The sequence below is a fragment of the Pocillopora verrucosa genome, chromosome 14 (genome assembly GCF_036669915.1).
Source record: "Pocillopora verrucosa isolate sample1 chromosome 14, ASM3666991v2, whole genome shotgun sequence".
NCBI classification, from domain to species: domain Eukaryota; kingdom Metazoa; phylum Cnidaria; class Anthozoa; order Scleractinia; family Pocilloporidae; genus Pocillopora; species Pocillopora verrucosa.
Genome location: NC_089325.1, coordinates 9,820,231 through 9,843,545, shown reverse-complemented (window position 1 = coordinate 9,843,545; position 23,315 = coordinate 9,820,231). Strand labels below are relative to the sequence as shown.

Below are 23,315 nucleotides of genomic sequence, written 5' to 3'. Positions count from 1 at the left end.
TGTCCATAACAAAGTAGTATAGTGATCCATACCCTGCATCGATAAAATACCCCAAGAGAATTTGATGCCAATAAAGATATTTTTAACTTACGACTTAAGCAAAAGCATTTCTATATTTGGGATGTACTTAAGAAAAACATGATGCGCTATTAAGTGCACTCTAAATGAACAGGATTCTTTGATTAAGATACCCGTCAACGCATTCGCCCCATTATATCGTGACGACAAGATGGGAGTGGTCTTTGGTAAAAATATCAACATTCAGTGTTATTGTTGCGAACTATAGTTAGGAAATCCGGCCAAACGGAACTGTGGCTCGCCATCGCTCAGGGGAGACCGGACCTGGAACAGGCTTGACACGTATGAAGTAGACAAATTATGTGGTAAATGAATAAACGGAAAATATATATAAAAATTCTTAACAAAGAAATTCATTAATTGCTTTCAGCTAATTATTGACCTTCGGTACCATAGCGCGACCGTCACATTTAATGCATTCTATAGCGTTAGTAAGGTGAAGCGTTCGGTCGTACGGCTGAAATGATCAAGGTGGTTTTTTCCTAGTTATCGCTCAATCCTTGATTGCAATACACCCTTTATAGAACTCACAAACGAAGAGCTCACGTGCACACGTGCACACGTAATAATCAACTGGTCATTTGAGAGTATTAAGACACACCATGAGGTAGTTCCTCGGAGCCTTTGATTTTCTTAGAGAAGGGGGGCACGAGAAAGCATCCATATGTTAATCATTTGAGTTGGCATGCCCATAGACTATCTTACCACAGAAAATAAGCGCTCTTGTTAATTAAGTTATTTGATAAATAACAAGACCTAAATTAGCGCAAATAAAGGTGGAAATTATTGTCCAAAAAAAAATAATTGGAATAGGATATTTGAGGCAAAAATAATGAAAATTTGGGTCGTGGAAATTAAAAATCCCCTCTGTTAATTACGTGGAAATTAAGGCTATCAAAATCAATTGCGACTTAAATTCAATTCATGAACAATTTATATCCTAAAATTTAGTAAACTGTGTGCACCATGCCAAAGAAGAGATTTATAGTTGTTAGTATCACGATTTAAGATCACTGAAATGAACAAACTAAATTTTCCTTTAAAAACCATTGTAACAGTTGTTTTCTAAGTGTGGCTCGTTTTAAGTGAGTAGAGAAGTGACCAAAACTAACGTACTAAATGCCATTAATCGTAACAAAGGATAGCGTCATTATTAGCCACTGAGAACTCATAGAAAATACAGGCAAACTACCACAAGCGCGGGAAAACGCGGCTGACGAAGCCACGATTGGTAGTAATTTTGCATCTCATTGGTTGAGAAAATGGCGCTAGTTTTCTGGCTCAATCACAGAGCGAGGTGAAGCAGAAGCTTATGTAGTCCTGGATTTCTTTCGACCCCCGGTTGAAAATTATTCTTTGCAGTGTCGAAAGTGATAACTATGGTTTTGCTTCACTTTCCCCTGTGATTAGTCGGCCAAACGCAAGCCACTTTTTGAACCACACAGATACAAACCACCGCCAATCTCTATCTGGTCTCCTGCGTTTTCCCGCGCTTCCAGCAGTGTGCTTGTTTTCACATTGAGTTCGTACTGACTCGTTGTGATTTTTTTTTTGCTCTGATCGGCCGTTGTGATTCCTTTGGTTTTAGTTTAACGACTGACTCGATCAAAGTCCGCTGCGACCTAAGCGCTGCATTCTCCAATTACATAAAGGGCAGTTTTCAAAGAAATATTTGATTTGAGAGCGCTATCGTGAAAGTAGTTTGTGGTTTGAGTTGCATAATTAGTTGAGCCACTTTTAACAAATAGAAGACTGATTTTAACTCGATAATTCAATAATTCACAGTTTTAATAAAGTTTTCAAAGACGTTCATGAAGGTCTCTCGAGAATCACATGATCGGTGATCTGAGAACGGACTGCTCAAGTAAATTAGGCCAACACGCGGGAGTGCAAAAGCCAGGCGCGCGCGAAAAAAGCTGCTTTTTTTCGATGCGTACCCGCTTTCTCTCACTCACGCTCTAACAATCTGCAAGCAGCTGACCCAGAATTAGTGATATACAGGTTTCAGTCATTCCAGCCTTGAGGATGTGAAGATGTGTCATTTCCCAATAAAAAAAAAATACAACGAAGAACTACGACGCACAGCTGAAGTCATTCAATGGTATTCATTTCGGTTTACAGTCAGACTGTAAATAGACAATAACGTTGAGAAATTTTTATCACTAAAGCGGTCTTTGTTCCCAACAACACCATGAAGATTCTTAAAGCGTTGTTCGTTCCTAACAACAAAAGGAAACGTTGTTCGTTTCCAACAACAAAATGAAGCGTTGGTCGTTTCGTAAGCTTGAGAAACTTTTTCTTGGTTTTTAATAAAACCATGAAGACTTTGACTCCACAGAAATCGATCGTATGCTCGGAATTGAAATATGTTTCAGTAACGATTCTAAAAGCGTTGTTCGTCTCTAGCAACAAAGGGAAGCGTTTTCCGTTTCAAACAAAAATATGAAGCGTTGTTTGTTTGGTACGTACTCGTTTCTTACTCACAGACATTTCGTAAGCTTGAGAAACTTTTTCTTGGTTTCTAACATAGCCATGAAGACTCTGACTACACAGAAATCGATTATATGGTCAGAAAGGCCATATGACCGACCGTAATCGTCGCACTGTAGGGCTTGTTGACGTGGTCTAACTTCATCATCACACTCAATGCAAGGATGAATGCTCATTTTGATCAGTTCGTATTCGTATTGTAGCTAGCGTTACCCTCTTCATATTTACTTTGATCGCATCAAAATATACATGCGACCGCCAGAGGAAACAGAGCACAACTACATAATTTTTGCCTATTCTGATCCTAAGGGAAATGATGCTATCAGACTACTACTGTGAAAAAAGTCACAAGCATAAACAATAGACTGTTATCTTAAAAAAAGCACACTTACCTTACGCAAGGCAACAAGTTAGTTTTGTTTGTATGTTATTCGCTTTACCTTTTACCTACTTGTCAAACGCGACAATCGACATTCGTTTATCAGGTGTTTACATCTGTTATTGTTAAGAACTCTACTTGTATGTTACACTGCATCCATACATTTGTTGTTATAGAAACGAACAACGCTTCCCTCTGTTGTTAGAAATGAACAACGCTTTTAGAGTCGTTACTCAAACATATTTCAATTCTGACCATACAATCGATTTCTGTGTAGTCAAAGTCTTCATGGCATTTTAAGAAACAAGAAAGAGTTTCTCAAGCTTACGAAATGTCCGTGAGTAAGAAACGAGTACATACCAAACGAACAACACTTCATTTTTTGTTAGAAACGGAAAACGCTTCCCTTTGTTGTTAGAAACGAACAACGCTTTTAGAATCGTTACTCAAACATATTTCAATTCCGACCATACGATCGATTTCTGTGTAGTCAAAGTCTTCGTGGTATTGTTAAAAATCAAGAAAAAGTTTTCAAGCTTACGAAACGTCCGTGAGTAAGAAACGATTACATACCAAACGGACAACGCTTCATTTTGTTGTTGGAAACGAACGTTTCCCTTTGTTGTTAGGAACGAACAACGCTCTAAGAATCTTCATGGTGTTGTCGGAAACAAAGAGCGCTTTAGTGATAAAAATTTCACAACGTTATTGCCTATTAACAGTCTGAAATTCTGATCTTTTCAGTATTTGTTTCTTCGGGCGACTTGACTTTTTTTTCCGGGCGACATAACTAAAATTTCGGGCAAAATGACTCAGGTTTCGGGCGACATGACTTCGGGCGAGATGACTCTCGGGCGACTTGACCGGTTACCTTCATTTCTTGCATTGCAAAAAAGCAGACGATAAGTCAGAATAATGTGTTTAAAAACTTTTATTGTAAACGATTGCAGTCTACACAACATTAAAAAAAATATTGAACACCAGCACAACCTGTAGTGTTCCCTCAAGGTATTAAAAGGGTGTTTGTTGGAATTAAAAATCAATTACAAAAAAAACACACACGCACGAACGCACGCACGCATATACCCCCACGCACACACGCACGCACACAAACTCACACACTACATGAACAACCGAACGCAGGCTATATATATGTAAGATAGATTTCATACTTTCAAAAAGTGAAAATAGAAAGGTTGAAAAAAAAAAAAAAGAAGCCATCTGGTCTGCATCTTGTGGCGATATTTCACAATCTGGATATTGCTACATCACATTACTTTCTCAAACTTGTTTAGAGAAAAACAAGATTTGTTGACATATATTTTCATCTTAATGTACACATTATTTCACAACTTGTATAACAAATTTCCTATTCAGTGCTAAGATTTAGGCAATGATTTTAAATATATTCACACATGTTGAGTACTACAGTCATAGTTTTCCAGAACTCATCAAACTATGAAACACTCAGAGCTATTGTCTACTTTGTACAGGAAACAATTAGTTCTTCAACCCAACACACATCTTACAACACAAGTTTTCTTAAAAATAAATTAAGCACTAAAGTTATGTAAATACATCAATTTTTAACAACACTACAGCATGCCAAAGTGTAAGTACTGGAAATAAGGTTCCTCTACATATTTGTAGTTAATGTAAAATGAAATGTAAACTTTGTTTACAACATAAAGTTGGAGCAATTTTGACTCAGAGAGGATGTGAAGGAAAATGATTGCACTGCCTTAAGTACTGCCTTGATTTTACATTGAAAATCTTTAAACAACCATTCAGGTTTCTTTCTTTCTCTCCATCTTCATATCCTGAAAGAATCTGAGTTTAAAAATCCACTCTATGAAACAATATATCTGGCATACATATCTTCACTTAACCTTTCTTGAGGCAGATAACAGTATAGAGAGAATCCAACCATAAAAAAACTCTTGGAGTAAATTGCAAAATTGGGTTGAACTCAGGTATTTTGTGCTGATCAATAATCTATTAAGTTTTTCTCCTTGAAAACGTTATTCTAACAATTTCACCTAAAAGAGTACAAACACTTGATTTAAATAAATTGTTTCTTACTAATTAATTACTACATATGTTAAAAATATCTTCCCATAAGGCCTCTCAAAAGGAAAGGTCGTTTTCTGCACACACTTCTTGGCCTTCCAAGCAATGTGTCCCTCTAAATACACATTATCATAGAGATCACCAAGAAACTCAGTACCAGGCCTTGAATGAGACCACGCAAGTTTTTGACAAACTCTCTCTTTGTCATTTGTTCTTCACATGGGGACTGCTCAGATCCACACTAAGAAGAATCAGTGAGTGGCATAGAAAAATACACTCTCTGGAAAAGAGGAACACAAACTATCAGACAATGAGTATGTTGAAGGCAGATACCTAATGATATGGCAGTGACAACAGAGCAAGCTACAGGAGGGGACTCAAACAGCGGAGAAGACAACTTGCAAAGGAGGTAGACAAACAGTTACACTCAAAGTGATGCTGGCAACATTCAAAAGATCGATCACAGGGTGGGTGAGGGTACCAGGGAGATGAGGAAGCGGCGTGCTTCCCCGCTCTTGCCTCTCCTACCTCATCCTTGCCTTTTGGCCTTAACCTACCTTAAGTTCTGCTGACCTTCCAGTTCCTCTTATCACATCTCATGGTACCCCTGCTAGCCTATCCTCCCTCCCCCTCTTGCTACCCTCTTGCTACTCCTCCCGCCCATGTCCCTCCATCAAGACAAGTGAAAGAGAGTCGTGGACATTATGGCTTTAGAGCCATTGCGCAGCACAGTGAATCAGAAGAAGCCTGAGTAAGTGGCGGACGAAATTTAATTAATGAAAAATAGGACAAATGAAAAGGAGCTACAAACTTATTGAGGACCGAGGCGCAAGGAGAATGAGGGCCGGAGAAAGACGAGACGGCTATGAAGAGGGGTTCGCAGAGTGCGAGGAGTAAGGAGATAAAGTCAAGAGGGGACAAAAAAAATGAGCTTTAGAATAAAAGGACAAGCAGGACACAACGCAGAGAACAGTGCAAAGGGAAAGAGAGGGAGAGGTAGGGCCGAAGATACAGAGATAGGGACACGGTGACTGTACGAGTTGTGGGATTGTAAGTTAGAAGAGAGGCAAACCACAGCTGAATGATTGTTACTAACCTGGTGTTCGTTTTTTAGCTAGCGGACTTTAGCATTTTTTTGCGGGAGGTGGTGTGCTGCGGATTTGTAGCACCACAGAACCGAATGGGAGGAACCTTGTGTCGCAGACAAAAAGGGTGTCCCTGCAAGAGATTTGACTCCTCTCTGTTCTGCGGGGAGACTAAACTCTTTAACAAAACAACGTGCCTAGAAATGTAAGGGCGCCAAAAAGACCGGTTCCAAGATGATCTACCTGGGACGGCGACAACGCACAGCCTTAAGCTGTACGGTTCCAGTAATTTCAAGTGTGAGCTGTGTCAGTACCGATATTTGTGATACAGGCAAAGGAGTTGTCGCAGAGGTTAAAAATTCATTGTTGGCGGTCTATTATTAGCGATTGCATCGGTGTTTGAGTCACGCATCCAAAATGCCGAAAGGGGAAATCATAATCAGAGTTAAGTAGATAATGAATTGATTGTCTGTCAGTAAGTCTAGTTTAAATTCAGTTTGAACTGTAGTGCTTGTGAATCATCATTACCATTTACCTTAGTGCCACAGGTAAAAATACCCCTTCATACTGCTGCATTGTTAACAATTTCTTGCAAGACATCCTCTTCTAACAAAAATGGTAATGAAAATTGTAAATTTTTAATGGTAGAAATAAATAGAGACTTGTATAAAAACAGTTGGAACAAAAAAAAATGGGGCTACAAACCATTTATCCTCTTCTATGAGTGTTTTAGTGATCCGTTTCCGCTCTTACCTTGTATCAAGAAAACTCAAACTGACAGAACTTTCCCATAAAGGAGTTACTAGTGCAGTTTAATAAACTTTCCTATCTCAGTACATGAGTCATCCAAACATTATGTCTCACTAGATAACTTATTCCCTGAAATAGAAAAGATAAACAGTAATTTCAACCACTTTTTTTTGGTACTATTCGTAACATCGTAACCACATTTTAGTCTTAGGTAAAGCTAAGTGCTTAACTATCACACAATGATGTTGGGTGTCCTCTACTAGTACTTGGACCAATTGCTTTTAACCCTTTATGAAAACCTAACATCAGTATGTATGTTCCCCATATTGCTTCTCTAAACATTTCCTAAGTTGTTGACAAGGCGAACTTGTTTAATATTCAAGAGCTTCTTCTGTTGGTGATCATTCAGGGCGTGAAATGAACTTTTTTTTCCCTGAGAGCCCCTTGGCTCCTAAATTCTTCAAGCGTGGTAGCCAATTCAAAAAAAGTTGGTTGCCATTTTCAAAGACAAACAAAATCTTTTAATCTTTCTTTATGACTGGTCAGCATTCTAGATAGGCCCTACAAAATTAAGGTTAGGGACAAAGATCTGTAACGTGCTACAAAGTGGACACTAGGATGGATGATTTACACACATTCAGGCTTATCTAAATCCAAGATGGCAATCTAGTTTATCGATCGAGATGCATGTGCTATGTTTTGGAAACAAACTTAAACGAGGAAGTTTGCCGCTGATTTATATCTTTGTAAATTTTTTTTAAATTCTCTATACCTCTTGGTAAGGTTATAATGAAATACGTTCTAGTCCGCCAATTTGCCGCGACTAACTTTCAGGATTTGGTCGCAAAAGTGAAAAATTAGTCGCATTGGCGCCTGTATTAGGCGCAATTTTCACAATCCTGTCATTTCCCCTTTCCCTTAATTCTCATGACCTTAATGTGTGACTTTAGGAGTGATATTGTAGGGAGAAATTAGATGCCCGTCACTCTTAAGGTTTACAGAGTTAGTAGGATGCCAGTACACTCACTTCTGATTTCATGCAAACTGTAAATTTTTGCCACCCAAAATCAGCTCTGAGGGAAGACAAAGTACTAACAGAAAACAGTGCCTTGCTGTTTGATACTGGTATGAGAAAAACACTATTTTAAAATATTGATTCAGTGAGATCTCTCATGTGAAGAAACGAAATACAATAATACGCTTCACATATATGATTCAATGTTGAACGAGAACTGAACTTGAATTAACCAAGAAGTTTGTCACTAATTAATCACTGATCAGACAATTCCCTTTCCAAAAGGTTTACAAGTAGTCAAACTCAAGAGTCCTGAACAATAATTTTATAAAGCCAAAAATGTGAGGGAAAATGATATTTTGAAAAATAAAAAAAATAGTTAGTCAAATACAACAACTACAAAAACCCCACACAAAATATGGACTGTTTGATATTAAGATCAAGCTTAAAAAAATGGACAAACAAAAAGGTTTACAATAATCACATGAAAATAGAGTTGCAACCAACCTGATGTGGATTCAAAATTAAAGAGGCAATTTCCCTCATCTAGCAAAAATTGTAACAGTTCCTTGAAGGAAATCCTTTCCCTGGTGGTAGAAAAAATTTCAACTTCATTCTTTAACTATTGGAGGTTCCAAATTCCCAAGTACATTTAAGTACAAATTGAGATATTTTTGCTTGTGCATGTTTAGTCTTATGCTGGCAATCAACATTTTACACCAGCATTCATCGTCTTGTCAAGATGGAGTTCAACCGGAGTACACAAGCTATCAGCTTAGGAGTCAAATTCAAACTCAAAGGTTCTTTTCGCTAATCAGGACAGCTGTACCAGGCACAATTTTATTCAGAGCTACTAAGTACATTTGTTCGAGGGTGCAGAGGGGCTAAGTTGTCACTGGGTATAGTTCGGTTCCCACTAATTTCTTGCCACATTACAAAGCTTAACATGTCAATATTTCCAACTTGATGTCCCCTATTGTTTTCAACAAGATGAGCCACCAAGGGTAATTGCTTGTGGGGGTCCTTCCCAGGTTGAACCCCCTCTTTTGTGGTCCAATTTTTGTTAAGCAAACAACGCCACAATATCTAAGTGGCAAAAGAACTGGTGAGTACCCTCTCATTTAACACATGAGTGTGACCCCCTTTGCGAAATCCTGGCTTCACCCCTGGATGCACAATATCAGGCGATGTACATGTCCAAAACAATCACAAGTTGCCCGACAGTGATGAGAGGTCAAGCTACAATGATAATGTGGTAACTAGATAAAAGCAATGACAATATGTGAATTGGACATTCACTTCGTTTCTCGATAATAAGATGGCCATCACAAACAGCTTACCTGATGCTTCCTGTTTATAATGCTGAAGCATATCCACATGTAACTTTTGAACAGGCTGAATTGAAAGCAAAAATAACAACAAAGTTGCTAAATTCTTCCTAATAATGGACCTAAATGATCAAGTATTCATTACACACGCTAAGGGCTGGCCTCCCCCCCCCCCCCCCAAAAAGATAAACTAGCTTATTTATCAATTTGCTGTGCAGCATCTATATGTTTCGCTAGGACACGATAATACATATTTCGTGAGTAATGGATAAATCTGTCAACAAACAAGCAATGTTCGGCAAAGGAATGAACACTTTGTGGAGATGCTAGAGAGTCCTCTGAGTTTTTGTTACATTTTTTGATTGGATAAAAAACATCTCATCACTGATGAGTTTGTGCTCTGAGGATATTAAGACTGGTTGAATTTCTAATTTGATTTTCGATTTCAAATAATATTGGTACATGTACTTCCAAAGTTTATCTCGAAGGAGGCATGCACCAAACAAAACGTTGGTTCTTGAAAACGCTATTAATGCGATTAGGACCACAGAAAAGTATTAACTAAAAGTATAAAATCCATATTACAAAAAGGATAAAAACTAAAAACAGGCTTAATTAAAATAAATTACAACAGCGTTTAAAATAGTGTTTCCAGTTAAACTTATATAATCACAAAGTACAGTGTCTGATCGAAAAGAAAACGCGCCTTCCAACGTAAATTTGCAAGCAGAACACAAACTACAGTTTTGGAAATCACAAACCTTTGCCAGAGAAGTTCATTGTCAGCTAAATGCTTCCAAACACAAGCAGCAAGACATAGATCCGTTGCGTTCAAGTGCGACAAAACAGACACAGCAACTTCGGGGGGAAAATTACTCAGATCAGGGAAAGATTTCAGCTGATGCGGAGAATTTCTGCTTCTACGATGGACTATGGACTGGAATTGACCCATGCGTTCAAAAATGCATAATAGAACGTCGAAAGCTAAAAGATGGCCGGGGATTCCGCAGAACCCACTGCCGTTTCGGTGAAAATAACACTTTAAATTTTAAAAGCACATATTAACCTATTCAGCTTAATGCAGAGTTTTGTTGTGATCATAACAAATGACATCTCACGTTCTGACGTGGCTACGGAAGTGCGCGTGCTCCATGGTTGAAACTGCTGTTCTATATGAGCGGTGAGGGTCGAAAATTAACGAAAAAAAATTTTTTTTATTATCTTCGAATTGATCTAAGTTTGAGATTCTCCATTTTATCACGCACAAATCTATTTCATATGTTAAAGATAAAACGACATAAAAAATATTCACTGGAATTTTATTTGGGACTCTTTTTAAGCTTAGAATAAGATACACATATTTTTCGTCGATTTTGAGGTTGATATGGAAGTGCTTCAAAATTTTACTCCTTCAACACGACGAATAACTTTTGTGAATTTAAATAAGTTTGTTCAGAATTTACTTAGCACATTTTGTGCTAATTATCTTAATCCTAAACCACAATGCATGAACCGCAATATTTTGAAATATATGTTGTGGTTCCTTTTTCACATGTTTTAAAACATGCATATGTTCGAATAACTGTTAATCTTTTTTTTTTTCAATTTGCCTTCATTTTCTACTCGTTTCATTCATACATGTCCGCGAACGAAGATCTTTTATATGTACAATTTTGATGATGGAATGAATTCTCCCTAGGCCTGCTACAAACAGAGGCAAATTTGAATGTCACGCATGCTCTCTCGTGCGGTTGTTAGGACGCTGTCTTTGAACCCGCGAGTCAACTATCACTAACGGTTTTCCTCTGAACATGACATTTTACGGAAATTTCCTCGACTTCGGTCGAAGGATGTAAAGAGCTGAGTAAGGAAGTCATTATAGTCTTCAGAAATGACGGAAAGAAAGTTTACCACGCTCAGAAAGCGTTTAGATCAGCTTGGCTACAGGCAAGCTTTGGGGATTGAATCTGTTCCTTTGGTGGAGAAGTTGTTTAGCGATCTTGTTCATACGACAGAGAGCCTAAAAAATGTTAAACTTCAACTGGGAAAGCAAGAGAAGGAAAGGACAGTTTACGAAGATAATGTGGAGCCATATAGAAGTGATAATGCAAAACTGGTCAAAGAAAACAATGAGCTTCACCTGCAGCTCATAAAATTACGAGAAGAAACTGATCAGGTTATCAGAGATCTGAAAACCAGCGTCCGAAAGTTAGAACATGAAAATGCGGACCTGAAATTTTTAAATACACAATATGTGCATAAAGTTAAGGCTTTGGAAAAGGAAAACAAGTCGAAAACTGAAAGGATACAGGACTTACAGGAGAAAAATTTGCATGCAGTTGTCGAAACTCCAGGTGGACGAAGGAAACAAATACCACTCCGTCGACAACGTATGGATATTGAAAGCATGGTTTCTCCTGCTCGTGATCTGAACGACAAGGCAGATGATGTACACGATCCCTATGTAGCAGACTTGTTAAACGTGGCTGACACAAGAATAGAGGATCTGCAAGTTCAAGTGTCGCAACTTCAGGACGAGAAATCGAGCACTGAGAGACGGAACAAGAGTCTTCGGAAACAGGTACAACTTTCAAGTACAGTGACTTCCGGAAGCAATCGGCAGAATATCGATTTAAAAATTTAGCATGTAGAAGCGAAATAACCGGATATTTTTTCTGCATTGCAGACATTCATTTTGTCTTTATCTATTTTCCTTTCGTTTTATTTTCTGCGATCTGAGATTTACAGGTTTAATTTTAGCTAACCTTTCAAGTTGTTGTAGATGCTGGTAATTAACACTTCTAGCTTGTGTTGAATTAGTGGCGATTTATAATTGATTTAGAAACTCTCGTATGATTTACACTTTGCAATATATGGCTTATGTCATTATGGATTATTTCAATGACTGGATTTGTTTTAATTTGCACACCTCTGACATAACTCTCAATCATTCAAAACATCAGGCTGTTAAATTGTTCTTTGAATTTTCACCTTTCATATAAGTCACTCAAAAATAGAACCATCTCACATCTCAAAATTATCATAATTGAAAGCTTGCTCAATGTCACCTGCTTTTTTTTCTCTTAAATTTTCAAGGTGAATTGAAAATTAACAATGAAATTGAAATATTGTTTAACTTTACATAGATAATAGCTTGGATGTTTGAATGAAATATTTACTCTGCCTTCTGCATATTATTTTGAGTGGCTATGTAAATGCTAGGTGCCAAAATTATATTTCACACAATTGAGAATTGTTATAGCACAGATATACTGTCATTTAATAAAAGATGTCAGTCAAAACTTGATGAGAGAAATTTGACGATGTCACATGGAAAAAAGCAAGTGTTTTTATAGTTGTAAAGATGAAAATTCTTTATAAGTTATTGACAAGGTGCCTTGAGAGCCTTAAAAAGGTTTTGGATCATATCTCAATTGTGTCCTTTTTCATTTAAGGGATGATCTTGCCTTTGTATTTATCATAATAACCAATTTTTAACACACAAAAAAAATTTTTTTAGGTGGAGTCTCGTGATAAAGAAATTGAGAGGTTGAACCAGCTGCTAGATGGTGGGCGTCCTGTGGATGCAGTCCTTAGAGAGAGTAAAAAAGACAGCAGTGAAAGAGTTGTGGCTCATCTTAATGTTCAGGTATTTATGTGCAATCTCTGCTTTGGGATGTTTGACAGATGTGTTGGCCTGGTAGCTTACAGGCTCGACTTAAGATTACTGGGTTTGGGTTTGAGCCCAATCCTGGCCAATTTGTTGTGCCCTCTGAGTAAGACACCACTGCTTGGTTAGCTCAGGTTGGGACCAACAGTTAAGGCTTTTAAAGTACCAATGCCATAGCAAAGGAAGGAGAGACTCTGCTGCCTTTGCTATGACATCTGCAAATGGTTGGCCATTTTTGTCTTCTTGGAGGGGATGTTAAAGAACCCAGGCACCTCTCATGAGGAGTAGTGCATGTAGTTCCCTATGTTGATATAATATATCAGTGTTAATTCTACTCTCTCGCTATACACATTTCCTTGTTGATCTAACACTAAATTCTCATAACCAACTTACAAGGAAATGTGTAGCAGCTTGAGATAAGAATTAACAGTCAGATCTTGGGAATTTAAGACTTAATTCAGCCTGCCATTTCTTATGTTTCTATCAGGTGGATTATCTGCAGCAGGCCAATCATGACTTAGAAAAGCAATTAAAAGATACAGTCGACCAGAAAGTTGAGGTAACCAGGCGAGCCAATGAGCTTGAAGCAACAAATGCTGATCTTCTTCTGGAGCTTAAAGATCTCAACAGACTTTCCAGACAAGTTGAGCAGGATAAAGAGAGAGATGTCATTGCTATACAATCAGAGTTGTCAGATACAAAGGTTTCATTGGCGATTTTTAAATTTTTAAATCTCCCTCAGTTGATACTCTTTTACTGGTAAATTGAATTTCATCTAATAATGGTCTTTGGATCTTTTCAGGCTGTTCTTAACAATCTTCAACATCAAGAAGGGACCCATAGAACAGAGATGCAGGAGCTCAGAAAGGTGGGTTGGATCCCAAATGCTCAGGTGTCAGTATGCTTCAGAAGCATCAGTGCTGGCATTCTCACCAGCCGTTTGTTCCTGAAGTACCCCCTGCTTTACCCTTTAACTCCCAAGATCTGATTGTTAATTCTCCCCTCTAGCTGCTGCACATTTCCTTGTAAATTAGTTATGAGAATTTGGTGGTAAATCAAGATAACAAATACTAAGTATTCTCATTATTTGCTTGCTGGAGAATATGCATACTGACATTAGAGTGCAAAGGGTTCAAGGTTTTGACCTAGGTCTCTTTTTAGGATTGTATTTTAGAATAATTATTACTTTGCTTGTTTCTTTCTTTGCTTTTAGGAACGTCAACGCCTGATGGAAGAAAACGAGCGCCTGGCTGTGCTTATGGAAAATGCAGAGCAAGATGTCCATCATGTCACAGACTTACTGGATAAATCTGACAAGGAGAGGAAACGTCTGTCAGAGAGAAATGCCCAGCTCACCATTAATGGTATAAAATGTTTTTATAACTTATTTTCTCGATACTGAAATTCTCTTCAGTCTGGGCTGTGAAGACTGGGGATTTTTTTTTTTGTCTGTAAGAGATGCTAGCACACAGCAAGTGTAAAATTTAATTGCTGAAGATATTGCAACATTTAGCTCCTTTACCGACAATCTGATGTCCCATTATACTCAGGCCTGTGTGAGGAGAGATACTGTGAGGGTAAAGTGTCTTACCTGAGAACAAAACGCCAATACCCTGATTACGTGTTGTTGTTGGAGTAATCTTGAATTGAGGGTCGCAAGTAATCCCATCATCTGGGATTACTTTGTTTTTGTTTTACTTTACTCTGTGAGTGGTCGAGAAAACTTGCCCCACACTCTCAACCAATCAGATGCAAAACTAAAACCATGGCTTGCATACTCATGTTTTCCTCAGGGCTTTAAGCATTGTTACTTTGAGTTCTCATTGGCTCTTAAAGGTGTTTTCCTTTCCTCTAATTGGCTTTTGTCAGTGATTACTTTGGTTTTGGTATTATGATATTCAATCGAAGAGAGCTGTTCATGAACAGTGTAAGGCATTGTTGACGATAATTGTCACAAATATCTCTCGAGCCTGAAATTGAACAATAACTTTGCAAGACTGATGGCCAGGTGTGTTTTATCACATACTAATGTTGTACAGTGTTGTTAAGATACTGCCATGAAGGGTGATGTTTTTTTGTTGTTGTTTATTCAGAGAGGGAGCTCGTCATGGATCTAGAGAGACTTAAGTTAACCAAGTCTGTGAAGCCTAAGAAAAGTCGAGACAAGGTACAATTAATTGCTAACTTCTTTCTTCCAAGATTTGTCTTATTGGCTGTAAGTTAAGAAGGGTTTTTAGGCAACTCATTGATAAACATACACGGGTTTCAGCCTTGTTTGTGCGATCAGCGTAGGAGTTGTTCCCAGATCAAAAACTAAATAAAACTGCTGAATGATCCAGCTATAGTAACTGACTGAGTGATTTTTCTCGACGAAGGCTAGAGACACAAGTGCGAACAAAGTGATGGGACTTGTCTGTGTTTTCTTTCCCTTTTTTTTGACTTTTTATCTTACTTTCAATCTTGCTGTTGTTTCTTTTTCATATCACTTTAAATTTTGTTAAATCTCTCTTACGCTTGTCACTTGCGTCTGTTTCGAGCGCTTGTGGAATTATCTTCAAGTGAATTAAACCAAACCTTTCGTTCCGTCAGTCTCCCTCCAAGATAGAATCGCTAGTGAAAACGTTAGAGAAGGAGAGAGATTACTACAAAGGAGAATGTGAAACACTTCAAGGAATGATGAGGAAACGACTCTCCGCTTCGCCTCCTTCAAACCGCAAAGGAAGTAAGAGTAAAGGAAAGGTGAGATCCTGTGAGCCAGGTCACTCTCTTGAGTTGTAATCAAAACCAATTCCAAAGTGACCACCACAGCTAATCAGAACAAAGGTCAAAATCCGGGAAATAAATCCCAAAGTGTTCTCAATAGCCAATCAAAACACTAGAAAATGTCATTAGTAGCCAATGAGAATTCAAGGATACAACGCGCAAACTACTAGAAGCGCGGGAAAACACGGGTGGCCAAGACGCGATTAGTTTGTGTTATATTTGTTGTGGACCAGTTACAAAGCAAAGTGGTGCAAAAAAAACGTGATCTTGAATTACTTCCCGCATTTGTTTGAAAATTATCCCTAGAAAACGCCGTTTCGTTAAAGGCTCTTTTGAAATATTGTCTTGTATTTGCAGACGATTGGACATCTAGAGAGCATGACACAACTTTTGCAGGAGGAGAGAGACTTTTACAAACGAGAATGTGAACTTCTTAGAAATATGAAGGAGAAGAGCGTATTAATGTCACCTCCGACAAGAGAAAGGGTATTGTGTTCAACTACTTTATTTAGTCCGCTTTTCGATTGGGTCGCCAAACCAGAACCAAAGAAATCACATCAGCCAAATACAAGGAAAACACGACAAGCTTAAGAGAATTATACTGTTAAGTAAGAAGCGTAATTAACGCCTGCATTGTCCTGTAAGTGCCTTAATCGGGCTGCTTTTAACCAACCACGTTTGTCATGTCATGTCATGTTATGTCATGGATTTTGTCATGATTTTATTGATCGAGAAAGTAGATCGTCGATGTGGTCTTCACTCAGATATTCACCAATTCTTTTCTATTGTGGTTCCAGGTATCACGAGACAGCCCCAGTGAAGTGAACCGTTTGAGGAGAGAGAGAGATGAACTCCAGTCATTAGTAGAAAAATTTGAGAAACATCTTACAGAGGTGTGGAATTATGAGATATTGTTATACTGTTGCTTAAAAATAGTGGTAGACTTAGTGATAGAATGGTATGTGCTCTTGAATCCGATTAATACACTGTAGGTCTTTGTTCAACCCTCTGACACCTAAGAGTGACTAGCATCTAATTTCTCATTTCGAAATCACCCCTGAATCGCGCTTAAGGTCATGAGAATAAAGGAAATGATCACCTACTGAAGAAGCTCGTTATTGAAACATTCTCCTTGTCAGCACTCAAGGAAATGTATAGAGATCAGTGTGGATGTTTGGGTAAAAAAAAAAAGGGGTTACACCCTGTCTAGGTCAATACACAAGACGCGGTTCTCGATTCTTCTCGTCACCAAGGGTATGCTGGTTGACGGCTTTGGCAGACTCGTATCCATTCGTCACTTTTTTTCTGTCTGCAAAGAAATCTAGGAAGGAGATGGAGTGCGCAAAAGCATTTGGGAAGGAGGGGTAAAAGTGGATTCCCTTGATGAAACGCGAGTTTGCTGAATCCTTCCCGTCCTGATCAATCACTCGTCGAATAAAAAGAAGCAACAGAGTACGAGTATGGGCTCTGGGTTACTCTGTAATGGACTAGTATCTCACCCAGGGGGAGTACCAATACTGCTTCTGCAACAGAAATCACAATGAGTTACGAGTGTCATTTTTGCATTCAGACTTTGCCAGTCTAAATGTTGCCTTTTGAGAGATATGATATAGGTTGTACAGTTGTTGTATAGTTGTACGGTTGTACAATATCGACTTTGTCAATTTTAGATTCAAGAGAATGTGAAGACACTGACGCAAGATAGGGACAATATTCAACTACTTTACGAGCAGGTTAGCGATGCTTTTTTTCGATTATGAGGGCTCAAAGTGAGAACATGTAAGTGGTCTCGCATGCGGGGGCACGATCCTACTAGTGCTCAAGTCGCAATTGGTTTGAATTGTTTTGTACCTAATTAATCGAGAAGGTGGCGCGAGTTGTAAGCTCATTGGAGCAAAAATTGCAATGGCAAAGATGACTTTAGACACGTAATAGAAATTCCCTCCAAAGAGAGCACTCAAAAGTGAGTATTTACTCTTTCCAGGCCACGGACGAAATCCAAAGACTGCGCCGTCAGGTGTCTCAAGCCCGGTCTCCTTCACCCTCTCGAGCAGCCTCGGCTGTTTTGTTACGAGTGGAGTCTGAGAGAGACGCGGCACTAGCTGATCTTCGACGCACTAATACTCAACTTGACAATCTTGAGGACAAGCTTAAGGTTTGTAGCTATGTCGGAAATGAAGAAAGCCTAAAATTTACCGCAGTAGGAATTAAGATGCAATAAGTTTCATATCGTTTTTTCAGGCCTCTCAGGAAAGCAATCTTCAAGAAAGACGACGATATGAAGATAAAATAGAGCGACTGGAATCCATGTTGGAAAAGGCAAGTTTTTGCGAGGATGCCGATTTTCGTCTTATCCGATAATGTTACTAATTTGTTACGATATAAATCAATTATCCTCGACATCAGGTAGAGGCAGATAGGAATGAGATGCACGCTCGAGTGACGTCACTAAGAAACATGGTGGCCAACCTCGAGGACCAATTGAAACAGACCTCGGCCCAGCTCTCCATGGCAAAGGACTCGGCCCTAGAACTTGAATCCGAGGTCAACAAGGTACAGCTAACCGCTGATCAAGCTAATCGCACAGCGGAAGACAGGGAAAGGAGATTGAACAGGAAGGCAGGGGAGCTACAAGCATCTGAAGAGAAATGTGCTCAGTTGGAGCGTAGATTAGGTCGGTATGCTACAACATTTTGAAAGATCACAAACAAGTTTGTCACAAGGGTTTAGCAAGAAAAAAACCTCAGTTTGCCACGAGGATAATAACCTCAGATCTTTCGGTTTTGCCTTCTGTTGTTCTTTCACTGAGCGAAATCTTTACTAAACTCGTTCATAACAAGCGAATATGTGGAATGAAAAATGTCTTCCTCATTGTTTTTACTTGCACGATGTTGTGCTGATTCTAGCAACATGCAAAACTCCTTTCGTCTAGAAACTTAAAATTACCTGCTTTAGCGGTGATAGTTATCTGTGGCTCAGTAGTGGGGCAGAGCGCGTTATCCGAAAATTTGGGGCTAATTTCTTGTGGGAAACTCCGATTTTCCCTCTTTCTATTTAGTTGACAAGAGAGCTAAAAAAATGACCTTTTTTCTTATTAAACGCTAATTTTTTTTCGTCTCTCTAGAGGAAATTGAGAAGAGAAATGAAGAGCAGAGTTTTGAAACTGCCGAGATAAAAGCCAGTCTGAAATCATTGGATCGTGAGAGAGATGACCTACAACAGCAAGTGGACGAGAAAACGGAAGAGATCATTCAAATGGAGGCCAAGAAAATACAGCTGGTTAGTTAGACAACAAATTCTCCTTGTCAGCAACTTACGAATTGTATACAGAACAGTATGGAGAATATGCGTACTGATATTAGGGTGTACATAATGGTTTTTTTTTTCCGGTTCCAATAAAGAAAAACTAATTGTTTGCCTAAGACAATCCACAAAAGAATTTCTGGCATGAGGCGTTCTTTTTGTTGACTTTCTTATCAAACAACGCCGGGTTGTTAATTGCACAATTTTCCGAGGTGCTTCTGTCGTTACAACAATTTTCGATGTCCTTTTTGTTCGCGAAATTACTACGTCGTAGCAATTGGTGACACTATCGAACGAAAGTTGTACTTGCTGAGTTACTTTTTAACTGTTATAGAAGAAGTGTATGAACGGTACTAGAGAATTATTATTCAAAGAAAGCGTTGTTTTGAAAAGCGATATCAACAGAGTTCCAGAAACCACAGAGGACAAAGGAATAGTTTAGATCTTTCGATTTCACTTGTTTCTTGAACATTTGTGTCTTCAATGGCGTGGTTAGCAGCGTTGCACTCGCTAAATTATCTTAAAACATACATTGATGGGGATGAGGTAAGATTTATTTATATTGACAGCTTCAACCAATCGTTCTGCAATCTTCCTGAATCTTATTACAATGTAATCTCAGTAAATATTCCAGTACTTCGCGTGTCGCGGCAAGAGAAGCCAACACTCTATTCCCGTGCCTCAGATCTCGCAGCTGAATCTGTCGAGATTTGCGGACTACGTGAAAATCGTTATTCATGATTACGTGAACGATAAATTTATTCAATACACAACAATATCTTTGATATCGAAATACCTCGTTGTAATTAGTCAGTTCCTTTAGCGACGAATTTGAAGGTGGTGACTGCTCGAGGAGAATAACTTAATGAAATGATGGGAAGGTGTCGAAAACAACGACTATAAAAAAATGTATGGTCCTGCAATTGCTAGTTTATCATTGGATAATTTTTCTTTCATTGCCTTTAGGAGAAAGCTGAGAGCGAGTTAAAGATGAACATGGAAGATGTCGAGGCCCAGTTGAGGTATTCTACGATGCTTTTTCATGATATAAACTGATTTAACGAAGTAGAAGAGCTAGTTAAGTCTGTAGTCAAAACAAAGAGGACCATTAATTCATAGCTTATTTCGGTTTCTGTAGCTTTAAGTGACTGGAAGAGTTCTCTCCCCCCACCCCCACCCCCCTAAATGGGATGCTAGTCCAACTCAGGTTACCCCCCAGTTTTTGGCCAGGTTTCCCTAATCATAACCATTTGCAGTCCTGGGTGGAGAGAGGCATGGTGAGAGTAGAGTGTCCTACCCAAGAACACATCACAACGACCCGGTCAGGTCTCGAACCCAGACCTCTCTTCTAAGAGCTCAGCCCGCTAACCGTAAGGCCGCCTTGTCTCCACCTTCAACGCACTCGGCGAGGTAAAGTCGGCAAAACAAAATTTCATACCTTATGTTTTTTTTTCTTTTTATTCTCACCAACAGTCACGCTTTAGAACAGAGCGGCCTCAAAGATAGAGAAATAAAGAGTCTACGGCGGCAGTTAGATTCCAGAGACGACGAATTGGCTGAAATGACAAGAGGGAGAGAAGTAGCTTTGAAAGAGAACAGGCGACTGCAGGCAGATCTTAACACGATGACTGAGGAACATCAGGTAAGCAAAGAGAGTAACTAGTGTTTCCATTCAGGTACACTCTCAAAGGGTAAAAGACGCTAACTACACTAACTAACAGAAGGCCAGCTACTCGTAATAAAATCAATAAACCTGCTTAACAGGGATGTCGTATATATAAAGGAGAGTGGTAGATAATATCGCTCTGGAAAGTGTGTTATTTTTAGTTTCTATTTGAATTCATTAAGAGAGTTAGATTGTTTTATCTCCTTAGGCAGGCTTTTCCATGACACAGCCCCGCATAGCTAAAGCTTAATTTAAAATAATTAGTGCGAGGCTGTGGAATGGATAGCTTGCAGACAGAAATAAAGCAGTCGAAACTCTTTAGACACTGCGACGCTTGAGGCATTGCTAATCCTAGCAGCTGAGTATGCAGGGCAAGTGTCACATTTGAACCTAGTCATTGTTTGGCTTACCGTTAACTCATTGACTTGGCTGGTAAACGCAGCGGTCGAACGTCAGGCATGCGCAAAGGGATCATTCAATTTGGCTAGCTGCGCGCCATTTCCCGCGAAAAATTTCATCGGAAAACATATGAAACAACTGCTGCCAAGTACAACATGTGAAAAATTTATAAATCTGTAAAAGCGAGACAGATGAAAAAAGGTACTTGTTGTTTCGCGAGTGTAAGTAAAGGAAATATTTTGAGTCCCTACTGAGAATCGAACCTCAGGCCTTTGGATTCCGCCCGTGATGTTCTACGCCTGATCCACAATGAACTCTTTGGTGAGCTAGGGCATCACGAGGTGGATATGTGAATCGCAGATAAAAGAACAGAAACTCTGGGTCCCTATGAGGAATCAAACCTTGACCTTAGAGCGGGAAAGATGTTCAGAATTTGTTCGTTGTGGGACAGACTGATAAAATGGTATGCCTATTTTCCAGTCCATTCATCAGCAACTTCAAGACGCTTTGGAAGAACAAGAGAGTTTAAAGGTACAAATAGCTGAGTACGCCAGACAAGTGGCTCGAGTGGAAGAACTTCTGGCTCAAAAGGTCGGTTCACCACAGTTAGATTTCTTCGTCGTAATATCATTGTCTTAGCAATGTTGTTCCATACAACATCCTTGAATCTTGGATCAAAAAAATCCTTCTTTTTAGCAAAATATCGTAAGTTTTTTGTGTTTGTTTGTGTTTTCGTCCCATTTATCTAAAGAGAAACATGAATTCTAAAAATTTTATCCGAGAAAAAGCGCCTCTCGATCTAGAGTCGTGGATCCAAACTCAACGTAACCGCATCGGCCAATAAGAACAAAGGGAAATGTTCGGAAAAGCCGATCAGGAATCGTGTTACAGGCGTCAGATGCGGGTGATCAAGTCGTGTTAGTTTTACTCTAACATTTGATTGGTTTTTGAGGTTGGCGCCGGAATTTTAGACCAATCATAGTGTAGAGTCAAGAGCGGGAAAATGCGGCTTACCAAGTCATATTGGTTTTGTTCTTACATCTTATTGGTTTAGAGGGTAGCATGAGATTTCTAGACCAATCACAGTGTGGAGTCAAGCGCGGGAAAACGCGGCTTACCAGGTCATATTGGTTTTATTCTTACATTTGACTGGTTTAGAGTGTGGCGCAGGAATTCTTTATGATTTCTGTATGCAGTAGAACAAACCCAGTGTAATCCCAGATTATTGCTACATTATTTTGACATTTGTCGCAGGAACAAGAAAAAGAGGAGCTTCTAGGGCAGTACCGAGTTCTGTCTGGTGAAACGGAGAGACTTGTCTCGGAGTCTAAGGCTTCTGCCGGACAAGTAAATAACTATCACATGGAACTAATACAGAAAGAACGCTCAGAGATGGAACTCAGCGATAAAATACGAAGGCTTGAAAGTGAAATACAACAGGTTAGTGGCGACAATTTATTTTATGCGTGTTTTTCGCTTTCGGGTTCACATAAAATTAATGTTGAGCGACTAGCTCCCTACTAGCGCAGACCATACTCTTTAAATCATAATAAAAATATACAGGAAGGCCTCTCTTAAAGGGAATAAAAAGAATTTATCGAGGATATTCAAGACTGTATGTTGCGGAAATTGGCGAGAAGGTGTACTACATTCTAGTTTCTGACCCATAGAAAAACATTTCATCATTCTTAAAGATAACGATGCTTCATATTGCAAAGGCAAACGCTAAAAAAATACAATTCTGTTTACGTAGTGGATGTGAATAAATAAACATTAAAGAAATAATATCTTATGATTAGATTCCTATATAAACGTGAGCAAATTCTATTACCATTGCTAAGAAAACTTTCACAGTAAAATTTTTACTGGCTAATTTGGCAGTCATAGTTTGGTCTTGTCACGCAACCCTCGAGAATTCTCGCTTTGCGGGACGGGATGAAACTACGGTCTCTCAAGAAACTTTAACCGAATATAACCTGAATTTGTCTTGGAAATCTTTCATCAGGTGAGAGTTTCGCTTAGGAATAAACGACAACTGATGAGGAGAAATGTATTGCGTCCACGCTTATCATCCGAGGAGATTTCTGAATAGCAAAAATTTAACCTCAACTTTGATATCGAACTTTAGATACTGGAGACAACTTTTATAAATATTAAGCATGTAGTTGGTTGTTTATAAAGTTTCTGATTCAAAATGAAATGAGAAAAAGACAAGCATACTTAATTTTAACCCTTAACATCCTAACATCAGTATGTATATTCTCCATACTGTTCTCTATACATTTCCTGAAGCGCTGACAAGGAGAATTTGTTTAAAAA

The 23,315-nt window shown here is 38.8% G+C and overlaps 1 protein-coding gene and 1 pseudogene across 2 annotated transcripts in view; one reads left to right on the top strand and one right to left on the bottom strand.

Moving 5' to 3' along the window:
* Positions 1–3,867: 3,867 nt before the first annotated feature.
* LOC131797812 (F-box only protein 8-like) lies at positions 3,868–10,313 on the bottom strand (annotated as a pseudogene).
* Positions 10,314–10,956: 643 nt separating this feature from the next.
* The window catches only part of LOC131797860 (centrosomal protein of 135 kDa), an 18,550-nt gene continuing 6,191 nt past the window's right edge, over positions 10,957–23,315 (top strand). Inside the window, exons 1-19 of one of the 2 annotated variants that reach the window (XM_066161870.1) lie at positions 10,957–11,776; positions 12,716–12,844; positions 13,353–13,568; positions 13,668–13,733; positions 14,079–14,229; positions 14,959–15,032; positions 15,455–15,604; positions 15,986–16,114; positions 16,426–16,521; positions 17,299–17,361; positions 17,613–17,783; positions 17,870–17,947; positions 18,035–18,302; positions 18,753–18,907; positions 19,898–19,953; positions 20,405–20,573; positions 21,477–21,587; positions 22,251–22,436; positions 23,002–23,315. The exon at positions 23,002–23,315 is cut by the window's right edge and continues 906 nt beyond it. In XM_066161870.1, the coding sequence (XP_066017967.1) occupies positions 11,087–11,776; positions 12,716–12,844; positions 13,353–13,568; positions 13,668–13,733; positions 14,079–14,229; positions 14,959–15,032; positions 15,455–15,604; positions 15,986–16,114; positions 16,426–16,521; positions 17,299–17,361; positions 17,613–17,783; positions 17,870–17,947; positions 18,035–18,302; positions 18,753–18,907; positions 19,898–19,953; positions 20,405–20,573; positions 21,477–21,587; positions 22,251–22,436; positions 23,002–23,088 (3,045 nt within the window). In that variant the 5' untranslated portion in view covers positions 10,957–11,086 and the 3' untranslated portion in view covers positions 23,089–23,315. The remainder of the gene's footprint in view (positions 11,777–12,715; positions 12,845–13,352; positions 13,569–13,667; positions 13,734–14,078; positions 14,230–14,958; positions 15,033–15,454; positions 15,605–15,985; positions 16,115–16,425; positions 16,522–17,298; positions 17,362–17,612; positions 17,784–17,869; positions 17,948–18,034; positions 18,303–18,752; positions 18,908–19,897; positions 19,954–20,404; positions 20,574–21,476; positions 21,588–22,250; positions 22,437–23,001) is intronic. The other variant, XM_059115528.2, reaches the window with a different exon arrangement.